Raw genomic sequence first — 18734 nt, 5'->3', positions numbered from 1 at the left:
TTCTCTCTGTCTCTCTCTCACTGTCCACTCTGCCTGTCAAAAAATAAAAAAATAAAATAAAATAATTAAATAAAATTGGCCTTACCTCAGCTGATAAAAAGACTTAAAAAATATTCTTGAGGACTTAGAATATTCAAACTTCAACTGCAGTTTGTAAAACCAAAGAACCAGTTGAACAAACTCTCAAATTCAGCCACTTTCTAATACAAGATTTCAAAAGTTACCAGAAGACCCTTCTTCAACCTACTTCAGTTACAGGCAGGCACTATGCACAGCTACGTGCATTGAAAATCTTGCATGCTTCATCATGAAAGTCAAAATGTCACAGACTTATAGCATCTGTTAAGAAAGAGACCTAGTTGTTACCCTAATTACATATAAATTATTTTATTAATATATTTCCAAAGGAATCTATCCATATATTTTTCTTTTTTAGAGGAGACTATATAATTTACTGTTAAGATCCTCAGTTTAACTGAACTGCATTTTATGTTCCGTTGCCCATGTGTGAAGATGTGATGTCATTATGGAAGACAATATGGAGATTCCTCTGAAATCAGAAAACAGATCTATTATGTGACCCATCCATCCCAAGCCAGGGAATCTACTCAAAGGAAATGAAATCAACGTATGAAAGTTATCTGTATTCCCATGTTTACTACAGCTCAATTCATAATAGCTAAGATATGGAATCAACTCCAATGTCCATCAACTGATGAATCAATAAAGAAAACATGGTGGGGCCGGCGCGGTGGCATAGCCAGTAAAGCTGCTGCATGCAGTGCCAACATCCCATATCGATGCCGGTTTGAGTCCTGACTGTTCCACTTCTGATCCAGATCTCTGCTATGGCCTGGGAAACTAGTAGAGGATGGGCCCCTGCAACCATGTGGGAGACCTGGAAGAAGCTCCTGGCTCCTGGTTTCAGATCCGCTCAGCTCAAGCTGTTGTGGCCATGTGGGGAGTGTACTAGTGGATGGAAGACCTCACTCTTTCTCTCTGCCTCTGACTCTGTAACTCTGCCTTTCAAATAAATAAATCTTTTAAAAAAGAAAACATGTTATATATATAAGATGGAATACTAATCAGCCGTAAAAAAAAAAAAAAAATGAAATTGGAGGGCCAGCACTGTGGTGTGGAAAGCTAAGCCTCTACCTGCAGTGCTGGCATCCCATTTGGACACAGGTTCCAATCCCAGGTGCTTCATTTCCCATCCATCTCCCTGCTAATGTGTCTGGGAAAGCAGAAGACAGCCCAAGTCCTTGAGCCCTTGCACCCATGTGGGAGAACTGAGAGAAGCTCCTGGCTTTGGTCTGGCCTAGCCCTGGCTGTTGTGGACATTTGGGGAGTGAACCAACAGATGGAAGATCTCTCTTTGTCTCTCCTTCTCTCTTGTGTGTCTGTGCCTTTGAAATAAATAAATAAATCTTAAAAAAAAAAAAAAAAGAATGAAATCCTTTTGCAACAAAATGAATGCAACTGGCAACCACTATGTTTAATGAAAAAAGCCAGTCCTAAAAAGACAAGTATCAGATGATTTTCCTGATTTGTGGCAATATAGAGGAGAAAAAAATAATGTATATGAGCAAAATTGACATTTTGAGATTTGATTTACAGCCCTTGCCTATACTCTTGAGGCAGTGGTTTTTGTACTTACAACTTGTTGAATTCCTTATTTAGTAGAGGGGTAAACTTGTGATTATAAAATAAACTGAAAGCATGTCATTGTAAAAATTAAAAGAAAAAATGCAAAAGGAAGGAGGAGGGGGAGTAGGAGCATGGGCAGCAGAGAAGGTAGAGTGGGAAGTATCACTATGCTCCTAAATCTGTATACATGAAATACATGAAGTTTGTTCACCTTATATAAATAAAAAACCTGGCCCGAGGGGACCCCAGACCTGAAGTGAGGGAAGGGAAGCCCTGCTCCCAGCAGGTGAACCACAGGGAGGTACAGATGCACAGCTGACATCTGAAGGGCCAGCCTCTCTCACCTGTGCATGTAGGACATGCTCAATGGTTGGGGACTTTCTCTCCCCAGGTTTGGCCCAGAATAGCCAATATTCTCCAGAGGATACAGAGCCAGAGGAAGGGGAGGGCTGTTCCCTGAACACACCCTGCCCCACACTTAGGTCCACTGACAAAAGCTGGGTTGAAGATTTTTGTGGGCCGAGGGACCAGCGTGGCCTCTGAGCCCAGGAGGGCCACAGACAAGGGGTTCATAGGGGCCTGCCCCATCCACCTGCCAGAGGCCCCACCAGTTCCTGTGTTGGGGGCTGCTGCTGACTCCACTGCCCCCTTCCAGACCCTGCCCTCTGCAGGCTCTGTCCGCCCTGTTCAGCCGCTGCCTCCTGGGTTCTGGAGATCCATGGTGTGCTCCATGGGAGTGGAGCTCAGTCCCAAAGTGTGGTGGCTAGGCCCTAGCCGTGTGTCCTGCAGCCCCTCTGCAGCCACATCTCTTGTGGAAGGGACTTAGGCCCACAGAGAAGAAGGGATGTCCCTAGATGGAGGTGAGGATGGCAGGGCTGCTGCTGGCTGGGGTGGGAGCAAGCGGGTTGAGGGTCTAAAGGTGAGAAGGTGCATTGTTGACCCCGTTCTGTGCCACAGGATCCTCACATGAGTTAGGCAACCAGTTCACAGAACTATCGCTAGGAAAGGAGGGATGCTGAGCCCTGTGGTGTCTACACTCACTGTTGGGAGCACCAGGGCCTGGAGTGTGTGCCCTGGCCCCCATCGTGGAGGACGCTGGGAGCAGAGCCTGGATTGGCACCTAGGGGTCCCTCCTGTGCCACTCAGAAGCTGCTCCAGTTGGAGGCTCCCCAAGAAAAAGTCACATCCCACCCCCAGGAAAATATCTCCACATGGCCATGTCTATGTGTCTAGCACTTTATAACCTCAGTGCTCCCCAGTCTCAGGAACCCTGCTGGCCACCTACCAAGCTCTTCCTTGGCCTCATCTGCCTGGCTATGCCCACTCACAACCGGATCACTAAGCAGGACCATAGAGGGCTGCACCTGGGCCTGGACCTGGACCTGGAAGCCGGCAGCTGCCCAGAGGGCTCTCTATGTCCACTTGGGCCTGGGACCACCGGTCCCTCTAATGTGTATGGGGCCTGAGGCTTGCTCACCACCTTCTTTTCCCAGTGGGCCGACCCCATCCTGCTCTTGGAGTGGGAAGGGCACCTCCCTTCAGGACCACTTGCGTCCGTGGCAGTGGTGGGAAGGGCTCAGGAAGACACCCAAGGAGGTCTCGGGGAATTCCTGGGCAGGGGACAGGGGCTCTGAGTAACTGAATCCTCCCAAACTTGCAGGGGTCCCAAGCTCTCCCACGCTTGCTGACCTTGCCCTTCTGTGCTCTGCCTCTTATGACTGGAACCTCCCTCCCTCCACAGCTGCCGTGACTACCACTGGCCCTACCGGTCTGGAGCTGTGAATCCTGGCCCTCTCTTGCCCTCCTCAGGGCCCTCTCCCACCAGAGGCCTTGGACTGGGAGCCCATGTGTATGCATGTGTACCCAGGTATCTCCCCTCCGGCCTGTCTGTATAGGCACATCACAGCTTCTCCACCCTGGGCCAGGTTTCAGGTTCTGCACTAAGGAGGTCAGTCAGATACGCAGAAACAGCAGTGAAGCTGGACAGCATGAACATGTCCTATTAAACTCTTAATAAAGGAAATCACCCATACCCCTTAAACTGCAGCGGCCTAGAATCTTTATGAAGCATGTTAGGATGTAACCCAATTGAAAACTGCAGTATCAGCACATCTTATCACAATCTGAAATTATATCATCATCCTCTTTTCTTATTAAAAAGCTGAAACCTTAAAAAATTCAAAAAAAATTTGAAACAAAAAAAAGAGAAAGGGAGGGGAGGGAAGGAGGAGGGGAGGGAGGTAGGAGGAAGGGAGAGAGAGAGAGAGAGAAAGAAATGTTAGTAAAATGGTGCCGTATTATCTGGGGTGCCATCTCAAGCCCCATATGCTATCTTAGGTTCTGGCCCATCACCATCTTGTACAATAAGCTTCGATCCTAAGCCCAGCCTGGCTTACTAGAAGTTAGGTGACCAAATGGCCCAAACACAGGGACCAGCTCCACCCCCACCCTAACATGATTCACTGCTCCCACTTCCTCACCTCTGAAAAGCTATATAAGACCTGTTCTAGTATAGGCTGCTATTCTCTTGTGCATGGGGAGGCAGCTGGTCGGGTTTCCCCTATCCAACAATAAACCTTCTCTCTTACTCCGGTGCTTGGTGTGTTTTGTGGTGGCCTTTCAGATGCCTTTTCAGACCAGAATCTCCTGACAAAATTGCTCTCCTCTCAGGGATGTGAGCTGCTTCAGGATCCTGGACTTCTACAACCACAAAACTCAGTGGGTGCAGATGATGACCTGACCTTCTGCTCTGCCCCTTACTTTCCTCATCAGACTGCTGCCATGATACTGGGGATGCCTGCTATCCACCAGTCTGATCCCACTGGTCACTACGGGAATTTTCTCATCCTGCGTTCCATCCGATTCTCCTCTTGGTTGTCTCCTAAATAATTTAGTTCCTCTCAAATTGGTTCCAGATCTCAAGCACGCATTGCCTCATCTTTCTTTGTAATCAGGCATGGCCCATGTATGATCTTGACAACCAATCCAAATGGCCGCTTAACAGCACGCTTGACCCTGACATTATTCAAGATCTTTACCACTTCTGTGAACATTTGGAAAAGTGGAAGGAAACTCCCTCTATTTAAGCCTTCTATCTCCATTCTAAACCTTCTCTTTACACCTCATGTTCTCCAACTCAGGTTTCCCCCACTCAACAATAAACCTTCTCCTTTACCTTGGTGTTTGGTGTGTTTTTGTGGTGACCTTTCAAGAGACAGCAGAGGGGAGGAGAGAACGGAGAGAGAGTGATGGGGGACGGGGGCAGGCAAACATGCACAATGTGATAGGTATCATAGGACAAAGTAATTCTGCCCAGAAAAATGTTAAAGGTTCTACAGAGAAAACAACCATAGAACTGGACCTTTAAATTAGAGTAGGATTTTTGTCCTATGTAGAAAAGTGAAATGTTTGATGGGTTTGGAGTATAAAGGACATGGCAATGAAAAGACTTGAGTAATTAACTGGGTCATGTCAGAAAGTCTGGACTTTATCTTGGTGGCCACATCAAGTTTTAATTTTTCAACTTTTTATTTTTAAAATATTTAAAGCCAAAAGAATAATATAATACCAATGTACCCATCACCTATATTCAATGATCATTAACATTTTGCCACATTTGCCTTATTCCTCCATATATTTATCTGTAATTTTTCTTTTTGCCAAAATATTTGAAAATTAGTTAGACATTCTTATACTTTAGCATTAAATCCCTTAGGATATTAATTCGTAAGAATAAGAACATTATTCTATAATCACAATGCCATATCACATCTAAGAAATTAACACTTACATAATTACATCCAAATTTTCTTAATCACTCATTAATTTAGCTTGTGGCTTTTTTTCTCCCAATCCAAGATCCAAACAAGGATCATACATTATATTTAATTATCAAGTTTCTTTACATTTAGAATTATCCTCCACCTATTTTTTCCTTTCATGACATGGACACATTTTAAGAATCTAGGCTAACAACCAAAGGGGAAACCTGTTGAAGTGAAATGGGCACTATGAGAAACAGTGACTTGATCAGCTCTTGTCCTAACTGTTGATGTACAATGTAAATCTTTATCCATTTTAGTATTTTTTTTGTTCTAGTACTAGAGGTTGAACTCTGTAATTAACACACAATTATTCTTAGCTGTTTAAATTTTAACTGAAAAGTGATCCCTATTAAATATAAGAGTAGGAAAAAGAGAGGGAGGAGATGTACAATTTGGGGCATGCTCAATCAGATTTGCCCCAAATGGTGGAGTTAGAAACGTGCCAGGGGATTCCAATACAATCCCATCAAGGTGGCATGTACCAATGCCATTTCACTAGTCCAAGTGATCAATTTCAGTACACAATTGATCACACTGATAGGTCTAAGAGTCAAAGGGGTCACACAAACAAGACTAGTGTCTACTAACTGATAGAACCAACAAGGGAGAGAACGATCCAACATGGGAAGTGGGATACACAGCAGACTCATAGAATGGCAGATGTCCTAAATAGCACTCTGGCTTCAGAATCAGCCCTTAAGGCATTTGGATCTGGCTGAAGAGCCCATGAGAGTATTTTAGGCATGGAAAGCCAAGACACTCTGGGAAAAAAAAAAAAAAAAAGAAGAAGAAGACCTAAATGAAAGATCTCTGCGAGTGAGATCCCAGTGGAAAGAACGGGGCCATCAAAGAAGGAGGTAGCTTTCTCTGAAGGGAGGAAAGAACTTCCACTTTGACTATGACCCTGTCAGAATAAGATCGAAGTCGGCGAACCCTAAAGGCTTCCATAGCTTCGGCAACTCATGACTAGAGCCTAGGGCGATTACTGACGCCATAAACAAGAGTGTCAAATTGTTAAATCAACAATAGGAGTCGCTGTGTACTTACGTCTCATGTGGGATCTGTCCTTAATGTGTTGTCCAATGTGAAGTAACGCTATAACTAGTACTGAAACAGTATTTTTACACCTTGTGTTTCTGTGTGGGTGCAAACTGATGAAATCTTTACTTAGTATATACTGAATCAATCTTCTGTATATAAAGATAATTGAAAATGAAAAAAAAAAACTTGGTGTTAAATTGGAAATTGCATAGAAAATTAATTAATTTTTAAAAAATATCATGTAGGATCTCTGTCCTTAATGTGCTGTACATTGTGATTTAATGCTATAACTAGTACTCCATCAGTATTTTTCACTTGGTGTTGCTATGTGAGGGCAAACTGTTGAAATCTTTACTTAATATATACTAAACTGATCTTCTGTATATAAAGAGAATTGAAAATGAATCTTGATGTGAATGGAAGGGGAGAGGGAGTGGGAAAGGGGAGGGTTGTGGGTAGGAGGGAAGTTATGGGGGGGGAGCCATTGTAATGCATAAGCTGTACTTTGGAAATTTATATTCATTAAATAAAAGTTAAAAAAAAAAAGAATCTAGGCTAACAGTCTTGTAGAAGTTGTCAGGTTGTTTGTTCATGATTAGGTTCAAGCTAAACATATTTGCTAGGAACAACACACAAATTGCATCCTAAACTTCCCATGGCATCTCAGAATGTCAGTTTTCAATCACAGGTTTTTAAAGCATAGAAACAGATTCCCCATTAGATCTATGTGTTAGATAATTCTGGCAGCAGTATCAATGTCTAGGTTTTTCTTTACCAAATGTTTCTGGCAAACTAGACCAATTAAAGAACTTGTGTACTTTCTTTAGATGCTATTGACATGATTTTGTTTTCCCAATATATACATAATAACATAACAATCACCTTGATTATCAGTCATATAACCCATTAACTCAGAGCCACACAAGCAGTTAACTGTTATAAAATCTGGTTGCAGACCCTATACTGACTAATTGATGATTCTAAATACACTCAGGTTGAGTAGTCCTAATCTGAAAAACCAAAATTTGTAATGCTTCAGAATTTGGATTTTTCAGATTACAAATGCTCAAGTTGTAAAGCTATGCAAATTTTCCAGAATTTTAAAAAATTCTGAATTTCTGGTCCTAAATATCCTTTCACTTAAAAGATATTCAACCTATATCAAGAAAAACTCAACAGCATATTAAATTATTAACATTCACAGATAGTAACTATGACTTTGATAACAAAAAACTTAATAGTGTGCTTTTAGCTAACATCCCAACAAAGTAGTATTCTTATTTCAAATGCTATTTTAGAATTCTTGGTTTCAAGGGCTGGTGCTATGGCAAAGAAGGCCAAGTCTCTGCTTGCAGTGCCAGCATCCCATATGGGGGCCAGTTTGAATCCTGGTTGCTCTATTTTCCATCCAGCTCTCTGCTAATGTGCCTGGGAAAGCAGTGGAGGATGGCCCAAGAGCTTGGGCCCTTGAACCCATGTGGGAGACCTGGAAGAAGCTCCAGACTCCTGGCTTCAGCCTGGCTCAGTCCTGGCCATTGTGGCCATTTGAGAATGAACCAGCAGATGAAAGATCTTTCTCTCTCTCTCTCACCTTCTCTCTCTGTTATCTCTACCTTTCAAATAAATAAATAAATCTTTAAAAAAAACCTCTTGGTTTCAAACAGCATCTAACATGTCTTATGGGAATGAGCAATAAAAGGGAATCCACTCTTTCTTGAAGGAAATCAAATCAGTACAACAAGGAGCAAACTGGAAATATCTTCCTTAAGAATATGAATTAAAATGAAAATCTCTCAAATTTTACTCTGTGTTGAAAAAAAGTAGTTTTATGCTTACTTCATAGTTCAGTAGCACATGTACTTAATATTCTAAATAGTAAACACTTTGAAAACTAGTAGATATAATGAAATTTAAGACACTTAAAAGAAGTTAGCAATAAAGTCATACCTGAGTGAAAATGTTATGTGTTTGGCTTAAAATCCACCTGGCATCAGCATCAGGTGCTACTACTAATTTCAAGGTCCCAACATAGACATCAGAACATAAAGTCCAGAAGTGCTGTTCTTGTAAACTGTAAACGCCTTGTAACTGCTGCACCTGAAAAACAAGTGGCAGACATTAACATCATGCTCTAGTTAAGTGCCCCTCAACATTGAAATTATTATACAATTTATCAGTAAATATGGACTCTACCAATTTCTTTGACAATAATTTACAGGGACCTGCATTTCTTATGCTTCCTCCTCCTTTTATATCCCTTTTCATCAGCTTCCTCACCTCCTTGGTATTCTTTCAAAAGCAAAGCACACTGTTCTCTCAGACTTTTTGGCTATTGTCCTCAGTCTGGGGTATTGTTCCTCCTCAGATTTCTACAGGATCCACTTTGTTTGGTCTTTACTGAAGTCATCGTAGTAAGCCCTTCTCTTGTTACTCTATATGAAATTACAATGTTTTCATTTCTGCATTGCCTGCTTAGTTTTATTTTTTGGCTTAAAACATATATAGTTTTAGAAAACTGATATATAGTTTATTAATATATTAAATGTATAAAAATACAGTTTTGAAAATCTAGACAACATAGATATATTTAACAAAATTCAGAAAATGTCCTAAGAAAAAAGTGAAAGTGAAAGAACCACTAAAAATTGAAATGACAAAAACAGTTGTTTTTCAGAAAACCCTCAGCCCTAGGGAGCAAACTGTCAAGGAACAGACAACCTCTGTCTCAGTTTTTGGAGAAAACAGAAAAGAGCTGCTATTTTGTATTAGTAAGAAAGAACTTTGACCTCCAAATTGAATAAAGTTAAGAAATCACAAACCAATGATCTTATGAATTAAAATTACATGCATTAGTAGACACTTGTCTTGTTTGTGTGATCCCTTTGACTCTTAGACCTATCAGAGCCATCAATTGTGAACTGAAATTGATCACTTGGACTAGTGAGATGGCATTGGTACATGCCACCTTGATGGGATTGTATTGGAATTCCCTGGCACATTTCTAACTCCATCATTTGGGACAAGTCTGATTGAGCATGCCCCAAATTGTACATCTCCTCCCTCTCTTTTTCCACTCTTAAATTTAACAGGGATCACTTTTCAGTTAAAATTTAAACACCTAAGAATAATTGTGTGTTAATTATCCAACATGGGAAGTGGGATACACAGCAGACTCATAGAATGGCAGATGTCCTAAACAACACTCTGGCCTCAGAATCAGCCCTTAAGGCATTCGGATCTGGCTGAAGAGCCCATGAGAGTATTGTAGGCATGGAAAGCCAAGATACCATGGAAAAGAAAAAAAAAAAGAAGACCTAAATGAAAGATCTCTGCGAGTGAGATCCCAGTGGAAAGAACGGGGCCATCAAAGAAGGAGGTACCTTTCTCTGAAGGGAGGAGAGAACTTCCACTTTGACTATGACCCTATCGGAATAAGATCAAAGTCAACGATCTCTAAAGGCTTCCATAGCCCTGGCAACTCATGACTAGAGCCTAGGGAGATTACTGACGCCATGAACAGGAGTGTCAAATTGTTAAGTCAGCAACAGAAGTCACTGTGTATTTACATCCCATGTGAGATCTGTCCTTAATGTGTTGTCTAATGTGCAGTGATGCTATAACTAGTACTGAAACAGTATTTTTACTTTGTGTTTCTGCATGGGTACAAACTGATGAGATCTTTACTAATTATATACTGAATCGATCTTCTGTATATAAAGATAATTGGAAATGAAAAAAAAACTTGGTGTTAATTTGGAAATGGCATAGAAAATTAATTAATTAAAAAAAATTATGTAGGATCTCTGTCTTTAATGTGCTGTGCACTCTTATTTAATGCTATAACTAGTACTCCAACAGTATATTTTTTCACTTTGTGTTGCTATATGGGGGCAAACTGTTGAAATCGTTACCTAATATATACTAAACTGATCTTCTGTATATAAAGAGAATTGAAAATGAGTCATGATGTGATTGGAAGGGGAGAGGGAGAGGGAAAGGGGAGGGTTCTGGGTAGGAGGGAAGTTTTGGGAGGGGGAAGCCATTGTAACCCATAAGCTGTACTTTGGAAATTTATATTCATTAAATAAAAGTTTAATAAAAAAAATTACATGCAATAGTGCATTAAAAAAAAAGGAACAAGTCATGTCTGAGGTTCAGTTTATCTCAAAATGGAAAGAAATGTTTAACATCAGAAAGTCTGTTAATGTTATTCTTCAACTTATAAAGGAGAAAAATCACAAATCATTTTAAAAGAGGTATTACAATTAATAAAGCTCAACATCTATTTGTTACTAGATAAAAATGATTAGAAGGAAGCCTCCTTAATAAAGGCCATCACCCTGCAGTTTACTGTGAAAAAAAAAATATATAGATAGATAGATAGATAGAGAGAGAGAGAGAGAAATAGAGACCTGTATTTAATAAACTGTCCCTTTCTCCTGAACAATTACAGTAACTGGTTCTACCTCAAAATCATAACCACAAAGCTTGAATGGGCAACACTTTGCTTTCAATAACTCAAAAGACCTTTCTATATTTTCTCTGTTTTCCCACTAGCCTTCTAATCTCTCTGCATGATTACACAGCCTTATGAATTGAGAGAAAACAGAAATACATAGAAAATCCCTTAGCTGTTTCACCAAATCTACCAGTTAACTGTTAGATATGTCAGCACTTTGTGTCTTCCCTCAAGGGATATAGTATCCCTGCTCCTATCTACAATTAATCCTTACATTTTGCTTTGGGCTCTATTCTTCTTTCACCTTCCCAAGAACTTCATTCCTTAATAATCTCTTTTACTACTATATCAACAACTTCTTTCTCTATGTTGGATTGTTCCTATCAGTAATCACATGCTGTTGAACTGTGCTGCACAATACAAAAATCACTGGATACATGCATTTATTTAAATGAATGAAAACTAGGGCAGGCTTTGTGGTGCAGTGGGTTAAGCAACATTTGGGATGCCTGCTTCCCATAAGGACTGCCAGTTAGAGTCCTGCCTCCTCCACTTCCAATCCAGCTTTCTGCTAACGCATCTGAGATGACAGCAGATGGCGGCCTAAGTGCTTGGGTTCCTGCCTCCATGTGGGAGACCCAAATGAAGTTCCTGGCTCCTGGCTTCAGCATGGCTTAGCCCTGGCTGTTGCAGAGATTTGGGGAGTGAACCAGTGGGTAGAAAAATCTCTTTCTCTTTTTCTCTATCTTTCCCTCTCTGTCATTCTACCTTTCAAATATAAGAATAGCTCTTGGCCGGCGCCGCGGCTCAGTAGGCTAATCCTCCGCCTTGCGGCGCCTGCACACCGGGTTCTAGTCCCGGTCGGGGCACCGATCCTGTCCCGGTTGCCCCTCTTCCAGGCCAGCTCTCTGCTGTGGCCAGGGAGTGCAGTGGAGGATGGCCCAAGTGCTTGGGTCCTGCACCCCATGGGAGACCAGGATAAACACCTGGCTCCTGCCATCGGAACAGCGCGGTGCGCCGGCCGCAGCGCGCCTACCATGGCGGCCATTGGAGGGTGAACCAACGGCAAAGGAAGACCTTTCTCTCTGTCTCCCTCTACTGTCCACTCTGCCTGTCAAAAAAAAAAAAAAAAAAAAAAGAATAGCTCTTAAAAAAAAAGGGGGGGGGGGGTGAAAACTAAAGCAAGTTTAAAAAAAATCCAGGGCTTGCCTATTCAATAGTACAGATTTTAGTATATTTACATGCATTATCTTGAGAATGTTCAATGTGATAACACTGTTCTAAAATATCCTATTTTAAAAGCAAATACTTTGGCCAGCGCCGTGGCTCAACAGACTAATCCTCCACCTTGCAGTGCTGGCACACCAGGTTCCAGTCCCAGTCGGGGCACCGGATTCTGTCCCGGTTGCCCCCTCTTCCAGGCCAGCTCTCTGCTGTGGCCAGGGAGTGCAGTGGAGGATGGCCCAAGTGCTTGGGCCCTGCACCCCATGGGAGACCAGGAGAAGCACCTGGTTCCTGCCTTCGGATCAGCGCGGTGCACCAGCCGCAGCGGCCATTGGAGGGTGAACCAATGGAAAAGGAAGACCTTTCTCTCTGTCCCTCTCTCTCTCACTGTCCACTCTACCTGTCAAAAATTAAAAAAAAAAAAATTAAAAAAAAAAAAAAAGCAAATACTCTCTCAACATTTCATCCAAATCCAAGCTATCAACTCATTTCTCTGCTACCTTTAACAATAATACTATTGAAAGGAGTTATTCATAGCCACTGTCTCTACTTCCCCAATTCATTTTCTCCTTTATCTACTCAAATCATGCTCCTCTCTCCATATGCCACTGAAACAGCTCTTACTAAGGACAGTGATGATGTTCATGATGCCAGTCAACAATCATTTGTTTGCTATTACCTTACTTGACCTACACAGAATTATTCAGCACAGTTGATTAATTTCTACTTCAATTCTGTGACACTACCATCTTTTAGTTTCCAGCTCCCTTACTAATGACTCCCCTTCTTGACTTTCCCAACCATGATCTAAGTCTAGAGCTAAGAGAATAAAACTATAATCTCTCCTCTTACAGTCTTAATGTTTTAGATGTTACTCATTTGTCCTTTAATTTCCAGATCTTCATATCCAACTATTTAACAAACATGTCCCCTAGAAATACAATAGGCATTTAAATTTTAACATATCAAAATAAAATTCAATTGGAGGGGCAATTTTCAATCCTCAAACCTCTACCAACCCAGCCTCAATCTACCTAGTATCTACCAACTTGTGAGTCAATACATCTTTTCCTCTGTTAATATAATTCACCTCCACAACCATCCCAAATGTACTTTTAAAAAAAGATTTATTTATTAATTTATTTGAATGGCAGAGTTACAGAGAGGCAGAGGCAGAGAGAGAAGCTTTCCATCCACTGGTTCACTCCCCCAAATGGCTGCAACAGCCAGAGCTGTGCCGATCGAAAGTAAAGATCCCAGTAGAAAGAACGAGCCATCAAAGAAGGAGGTACCTTTCTCTGAAGGGAGGAGAGAACTTCCACTTTGACTATGACCTTGCCTAAATAAGATCAAAGTCAGCGAACTCAAGAGGCTTCCATAGCCTTGGCAACTCATGACTAGAGCCTAGGGAGATTTCTGACGCCATAAACAAGAGTGTCAAATTGTTAAGTCAACAACAGGAGTCACTGTATACTTACTTACTCCCCATCTAGGATCTCTGTCCTTAATGTGTTGTTCAATGTGAATTAATGCTATAATTAGTACTCAAACAGTATTTTACACTTTATGTTCTGTGTGGGTGCAAACTGATGAAATCTTTACTTAATATATACTAAATCAATATTCTGTATATAAAGATAATTGAAAATGAATCTTGATGTGAATGAAATGGGAGAGGGAGCAGGAGATGGGAGGGGTGCAGGTGGGAGGGAAGTTATGGAGGGGGGGAAGCCATTGTAATCCATAAACTGTACTTTGGAAAATTATATTTACTAAATAAAAGTTTAAAAAAAAAAGAACCAGGAGCTACTTCCAGGTCTCCCACATGGGTGCAGGGGCCTAGGCACTTGGGCCATTTTCCACTGCTTTCCCAGCCCATAGCAGAGATCTGGATTGGAAGTGGAGCAGCTGGGACTCGAACCAGCACCTATATGGGTTGCCGAAACTGCAGAAGATGGCTTTATCTAAGCCACAGCACTGGCTCCCCCAAAATGTACTTTTATCTCCTTTACACAATGATAGTCTAAGCCACTTTTTTTAATTTAAATGATAAAAGCCTCATGACTAGCTTTCTCAGTATTTATTTTCCCTAGAATTTGTTCTCTATATAACAAGCAGGATAATCTTTTAAAAATATAAGATTTATGATACTTTCAGTACCCTAAAACTCTCAATGTTTCCCACTGAAGTAGAGTTAAATTTCAGCTTCTTATAAGGTATACCCCTACAGGATCTGGTTACTGTCATTCTCTCCAACATTTTAAGTCACTCCTCCCTTTATTTAGCATTACATTTGAGCCATAATGGCCTTTTTTCCTATTCTTCAAACCCATTAAATTAGCTCCAGCCATAGCATTTTTGTATTAGCATTTTCCATTGTCTGGAACATTCTCCAGGATTTTTTTTTTTTTTTGACAGGCAGAGTGGACAGTGAGCGAGAGAGAGACAGAGAGAAAGGTCTTCCTTTTGCCGTTGGTTCACCCTCCAATGGCCGCCGCGGTAGCGCGCTGCGGCCAGCGCACCGCGCTGATCCGATGGCAGGAGCCAGGTGCTTCTCCTGGTCTCCCATGGGGTGCAGGGCCCAAGCACTTGGGCCATCCTCCACTGCACTCCCTGGCCACAGCAGAGAGCTGGCCTGGAAGAGGGGCAACCGGGACAGGATCGGTGCCCCGACCGGGACTAGAACCCGGTGTGCCGGCGCCGCAAGGTGGAGGATTAGCCTGTTGAGCCACGGCGCCGGCCTCTCCAGGATTTTTATATGGCTAAATGTTTCCTGTCATCAAGGTTTCAATTTCCTTGACTATGACTCCCTCAGTGAATCTAATGTAGCCATCTACATGGCTACTGCATCACACTATTTTATTTCTGTAATGGTAACTATCACTAATGTGTTCTTGTTTATCAATTTAATGTTTAGTGTCTGTGTTTTCCCACTAAATTGTAAGCTCAGTGAGAATTTGTTCACCACTATGTCCCTAGTGTCTTAGAAGAATATGTGGTACAAAGTGGCAAATCAAAAACCATATTTTGGAGGTTTCAATTAACCTAGAGTTTAAGATGACTGATTGGGATGTTCCTGTCAGTGACACTGGCAAGTGTCTAAGTTTGATACCCACTTTGGCTCCTGACTCTGGCTTCCTACTAATGCAGACACTGCGAGGCGGTGATGATGGCTCAAGTGATTGGGTTCTTGCCATTCATGTGGGAGAAGTGGATTGAGTCCCTAGCTCCTGGTTTCAATCTTGGCCCAGCCCTGGCTCTTGTGGGCATTTGGGGAGTGAACCAACAGATGGGAGTGCTCTCTCTCTTGGACTCTCAAATAAATACTTAAAAAGTGTATACTGAATAAATATCATCTGCTCTTCATCTTGTGTCTTTTAAAAGAATTGCTCAATTTCTAGAAGAGGAAAATTTCTACCACATTTTCTTTAATAAAGCTCAATATTTTCAGATGATTTTATTCTGGTTTGCATAAATGACATTTATTGTCAACATTCAATCTTGGAAGAAATACTAAGTTACACATGGATTGCACCCATATTTATGAAAACTGAAAACCTTAAACAGTTTGGAAATAACATAAAATTCAATGGTTTGGAAGCTTTGAAACTTACCCTCTGATAGCACTGAGGCAGAGTATTTTCCAACAAAGGAGGAGTTCTCTGCATTAATACTCCAACAGATTCTTTTAAGAGAGGAATAACACTAAAAGAAGAAAACAAACTTGTTTATTATTACAATTCCATCTTTGAAGAAAGTAAAAATATACTTCCCTATTATAGAATGTCAGATTTACCAGAATAATAGAAGGAAAAAGAATCCACCATGGTCAATGTTCCAGATTTTTCACGTTATCACTAAGCTACTGAGAATTAGAAAAAAATATAGCAATGTAGAAGAAACTAAACATAAAACTGAAAAATACTGGATCATCTAAAATCTAAATACAGCAAGTATTTAACTGTTATTCAAACTATTACTCCATGTGGTCAGAATCTTCTAAAATAAATAACCTATCAGGTAAACTAGAAAATAAGTATTATTAGATATTTACATGCATTTATCTTACTAGTACAGCTAAAGGAAACAAAAAAAATACGGGTATATCAGTTCAATATTTTTCAAAATTGGTTATTTATCAGTTATATTTCACTATTTAAAAAATATAGGGGTGGGAATTTGGCTGAGTAGTTAAGATACCCACATCCGAAGTTATACTGCCTCAGCTTTGCTCCCTGCTCTGCGCGAGCCCAGCTTCCTGCTGATGCACAGCCCGAGAGGCAGTAGGGTCCTTGCTACCCATCTCAGAGACCTGGACTGAATTTCTGGCTCCCAGCTTTGGCTTGGCCAAAATCTCCACCCTTGTGGGCATTCAGGGAGTGAGTCAGCAGATGGGGGCTGTGTACGTGTGTGTGTGTGTATGTACCTCTCAAATGAATAAATACAATATACACACACATTCACACTCATACTCTCACACAGATACATACCTGGCTACAACCACAGAGGTAGTAAACTCAGTGTCCCTAGGGATGCAACCCCAAAGTCTGCATCTGTGATATAGCTAGTCCTCAGACATTTTTGCAACTACTGCTTTAAGATATTTGGATGATTAAATGTATATCAAACAATTAATGGTCTAACGAGAGTGACTCCAATGTAATGACTTTCTGAGAGAGATCTGCACTTGCATATTTATGGCAGCACTATTCACAATGGCCAAGAAACAGACACAACTTATGTGTCTATTAACTGAAGAATGGATAAAGAAAATGTGGTACAGAAACATAATGAAATACTATTCAGCCATTATAAAGGATCAAATCTTGTGGCCAGTGCTGTGGCATAGTAGGTTAAGCATCTGCCTGCAGTGCCAGCATCCCATATAGGACGCTGGTTTGTGTCTCGGCTGTTCCTCTTCCAATCCAGCTCTCTTTGCCAATGGCCTGGGAAGGCAGTGGAAGATGGCTTGGACCACTGTACCCAGTGGATATCCCAGAAAAATCGCCTGGCTCCTGGCTTCGGATCATCCAGCTGCGGCACTTGCAGCCAACTGTGGAATGAACCAGCGGACAAAAGACCTCTCTCTCTCTGTCTCTCCCTCTTCTGTAATTCTATCTCTTGGATAAATAAATAAATTTTAAAAAATTTAAAAAAAAGAATCAAATATTTCATATGCAACAGCATGGATGGAACTTGAGGTCACGCAAAATAAAAAAAGCCAAGTGCAGAAAGGCAAGTATTGTATGATCTGATCTCACTCATGTGGAATCTAAAAATGTTGACCTCATAGCAGGTGAGATCAGAATGGTGATTACCAGAGGCTGCAGACAACAGCAGGAAAGGAAGGATGTGGAAAGCTTATTTAAGAGATACTAATTTACAGTTAAATAGGAGTAAGATCTGTTAAGTTGTACTGTGCAGTAGTGTGACAACAGATACTTATAATGATAACAGGCTATATATTTTTCTTGAAAAAGAAGCTAGAAGACTCTCAAGGTTTTCAACATAAAGAAGTGATAAATATTGGTATGATGTACCTTTTACAATATATGTAAACATATACCAAAATATCACATGGCACCCATAAATATGAACCCTTTTTAATGTGTCAATTAAATTTTTAAATATTAGGGAAAAAATAAAGATTAAAATGCTTTCCAGGTAATCCCAATGAGTCAGAGTGGTGATTGTTCTTGCAGTAGACTGAGAGGTCAGATACAGCCAGTTCTTACTGTTTAAGCTTATGGAATCTCAAAATTCCCAAAGTAAAACCTTTCCTGATAATGGACACAGGAGGCAGAGATAAAAGGAACATACGCCTTTCAAGGAAGGTCTCATAGAAAAAGAAGCTGAAGTGGACCTTAGTGGTATTTGTGACAGATGGAAAGGAATGAAAAGATTCAAATGAAGACTTACAGGAAAAGAGACATGCTTATCTTGCTCATTATTATATTCCCAAGGAGGCCTCGTAAAGCGTCAGTCACAAAGGAGGCCCATGATAATTGCTGAGTGAATAAAAGATATATATACAGATATTAGGTGCTATGAATCTGGATTAAAGAAAAGGACACAGGAAATAAATTAGGAAACTGTTCCTGATTTCCTTTAAGTGTACAGTGATAAGTATTTGGATAAGCAGGACAACAATAGGAACAGAGACAAATAGGAAAAGCAAACAAACAGAAATAACTGGTTATTGGTTTATAACTCAAAAAGACAGGGACACTGATGTTAAGGACAAAACTAGATTATTGAAAGCATGCAGGGGATGGCAATAATAATGATAAAAAGCTCAATGTGAACAGGAGTTTCAATCATATTCAAGTAAAAACTTCTTTAATCAATGATTTAAGAACCAAGAATAATTAATAATCAGATGTCATTCTTAATTTCTTCTTCTCCCTTCTGTCTTTTTCATTCCCCAGTTGGCCGCAGTGGCCAGAGCTTGCCGATCAAAAGCCAAGAGCCAGGAGCTTCCTCTGGGTCTTCCCACAGGGGTGCAGGGGATAAAGGACTTGGGCTATCTTCTACTGCTT

At 40.9% G+C, this 18734-nt stretch overlaps 1 protein-coding gene across 1 annotated transcript in view; it reads right to left on the bottom strand.

The window, feature by feature from the left end:
• The window catches only part of SLC30A7 (solute carrier family 30 member 7), a 92642-nt gene that overhangs the window by 14435 nt on the left and 59473 nt on the right, over positions 1–18734 (bottom strand). The window contains exons 9-10 of the mRNA XM_062191839.1: positions 15810–15900; positions 8460–8609 (exon numbers count right to left, since the gene is read on the bottom strand). Of these exons, the coding sequence (XP_062047823.1) occupies positions 8460–8609; positions 15810–15900 (241 nt within the window). The remainder of the gene's footprint in view (positions 1–8459; positions 8610–15809; positions 15901–18734) is intronic.

The sequence above is a fragment of the Lepus europaeus genome, chromosome 5 (assembly GCF_033115175.1).
Source record: "Lepus europaeus isolate LE1 chromosome 5, mLepTim1.pri, whole genome shotgun sequence".
In the NCBI taxonomy this organism is placed as follows: Eukaryota; Metazoa; Chordata; class Mammalia; order Lagomorpha; family Leporidae; genus Lepus; species Lepus europaeus.
The sequence above is the reverse complement of the archived record's forward strand: the minus strand, read 5'-3'. Positions and strand labels throughout refer to the sequence as shown.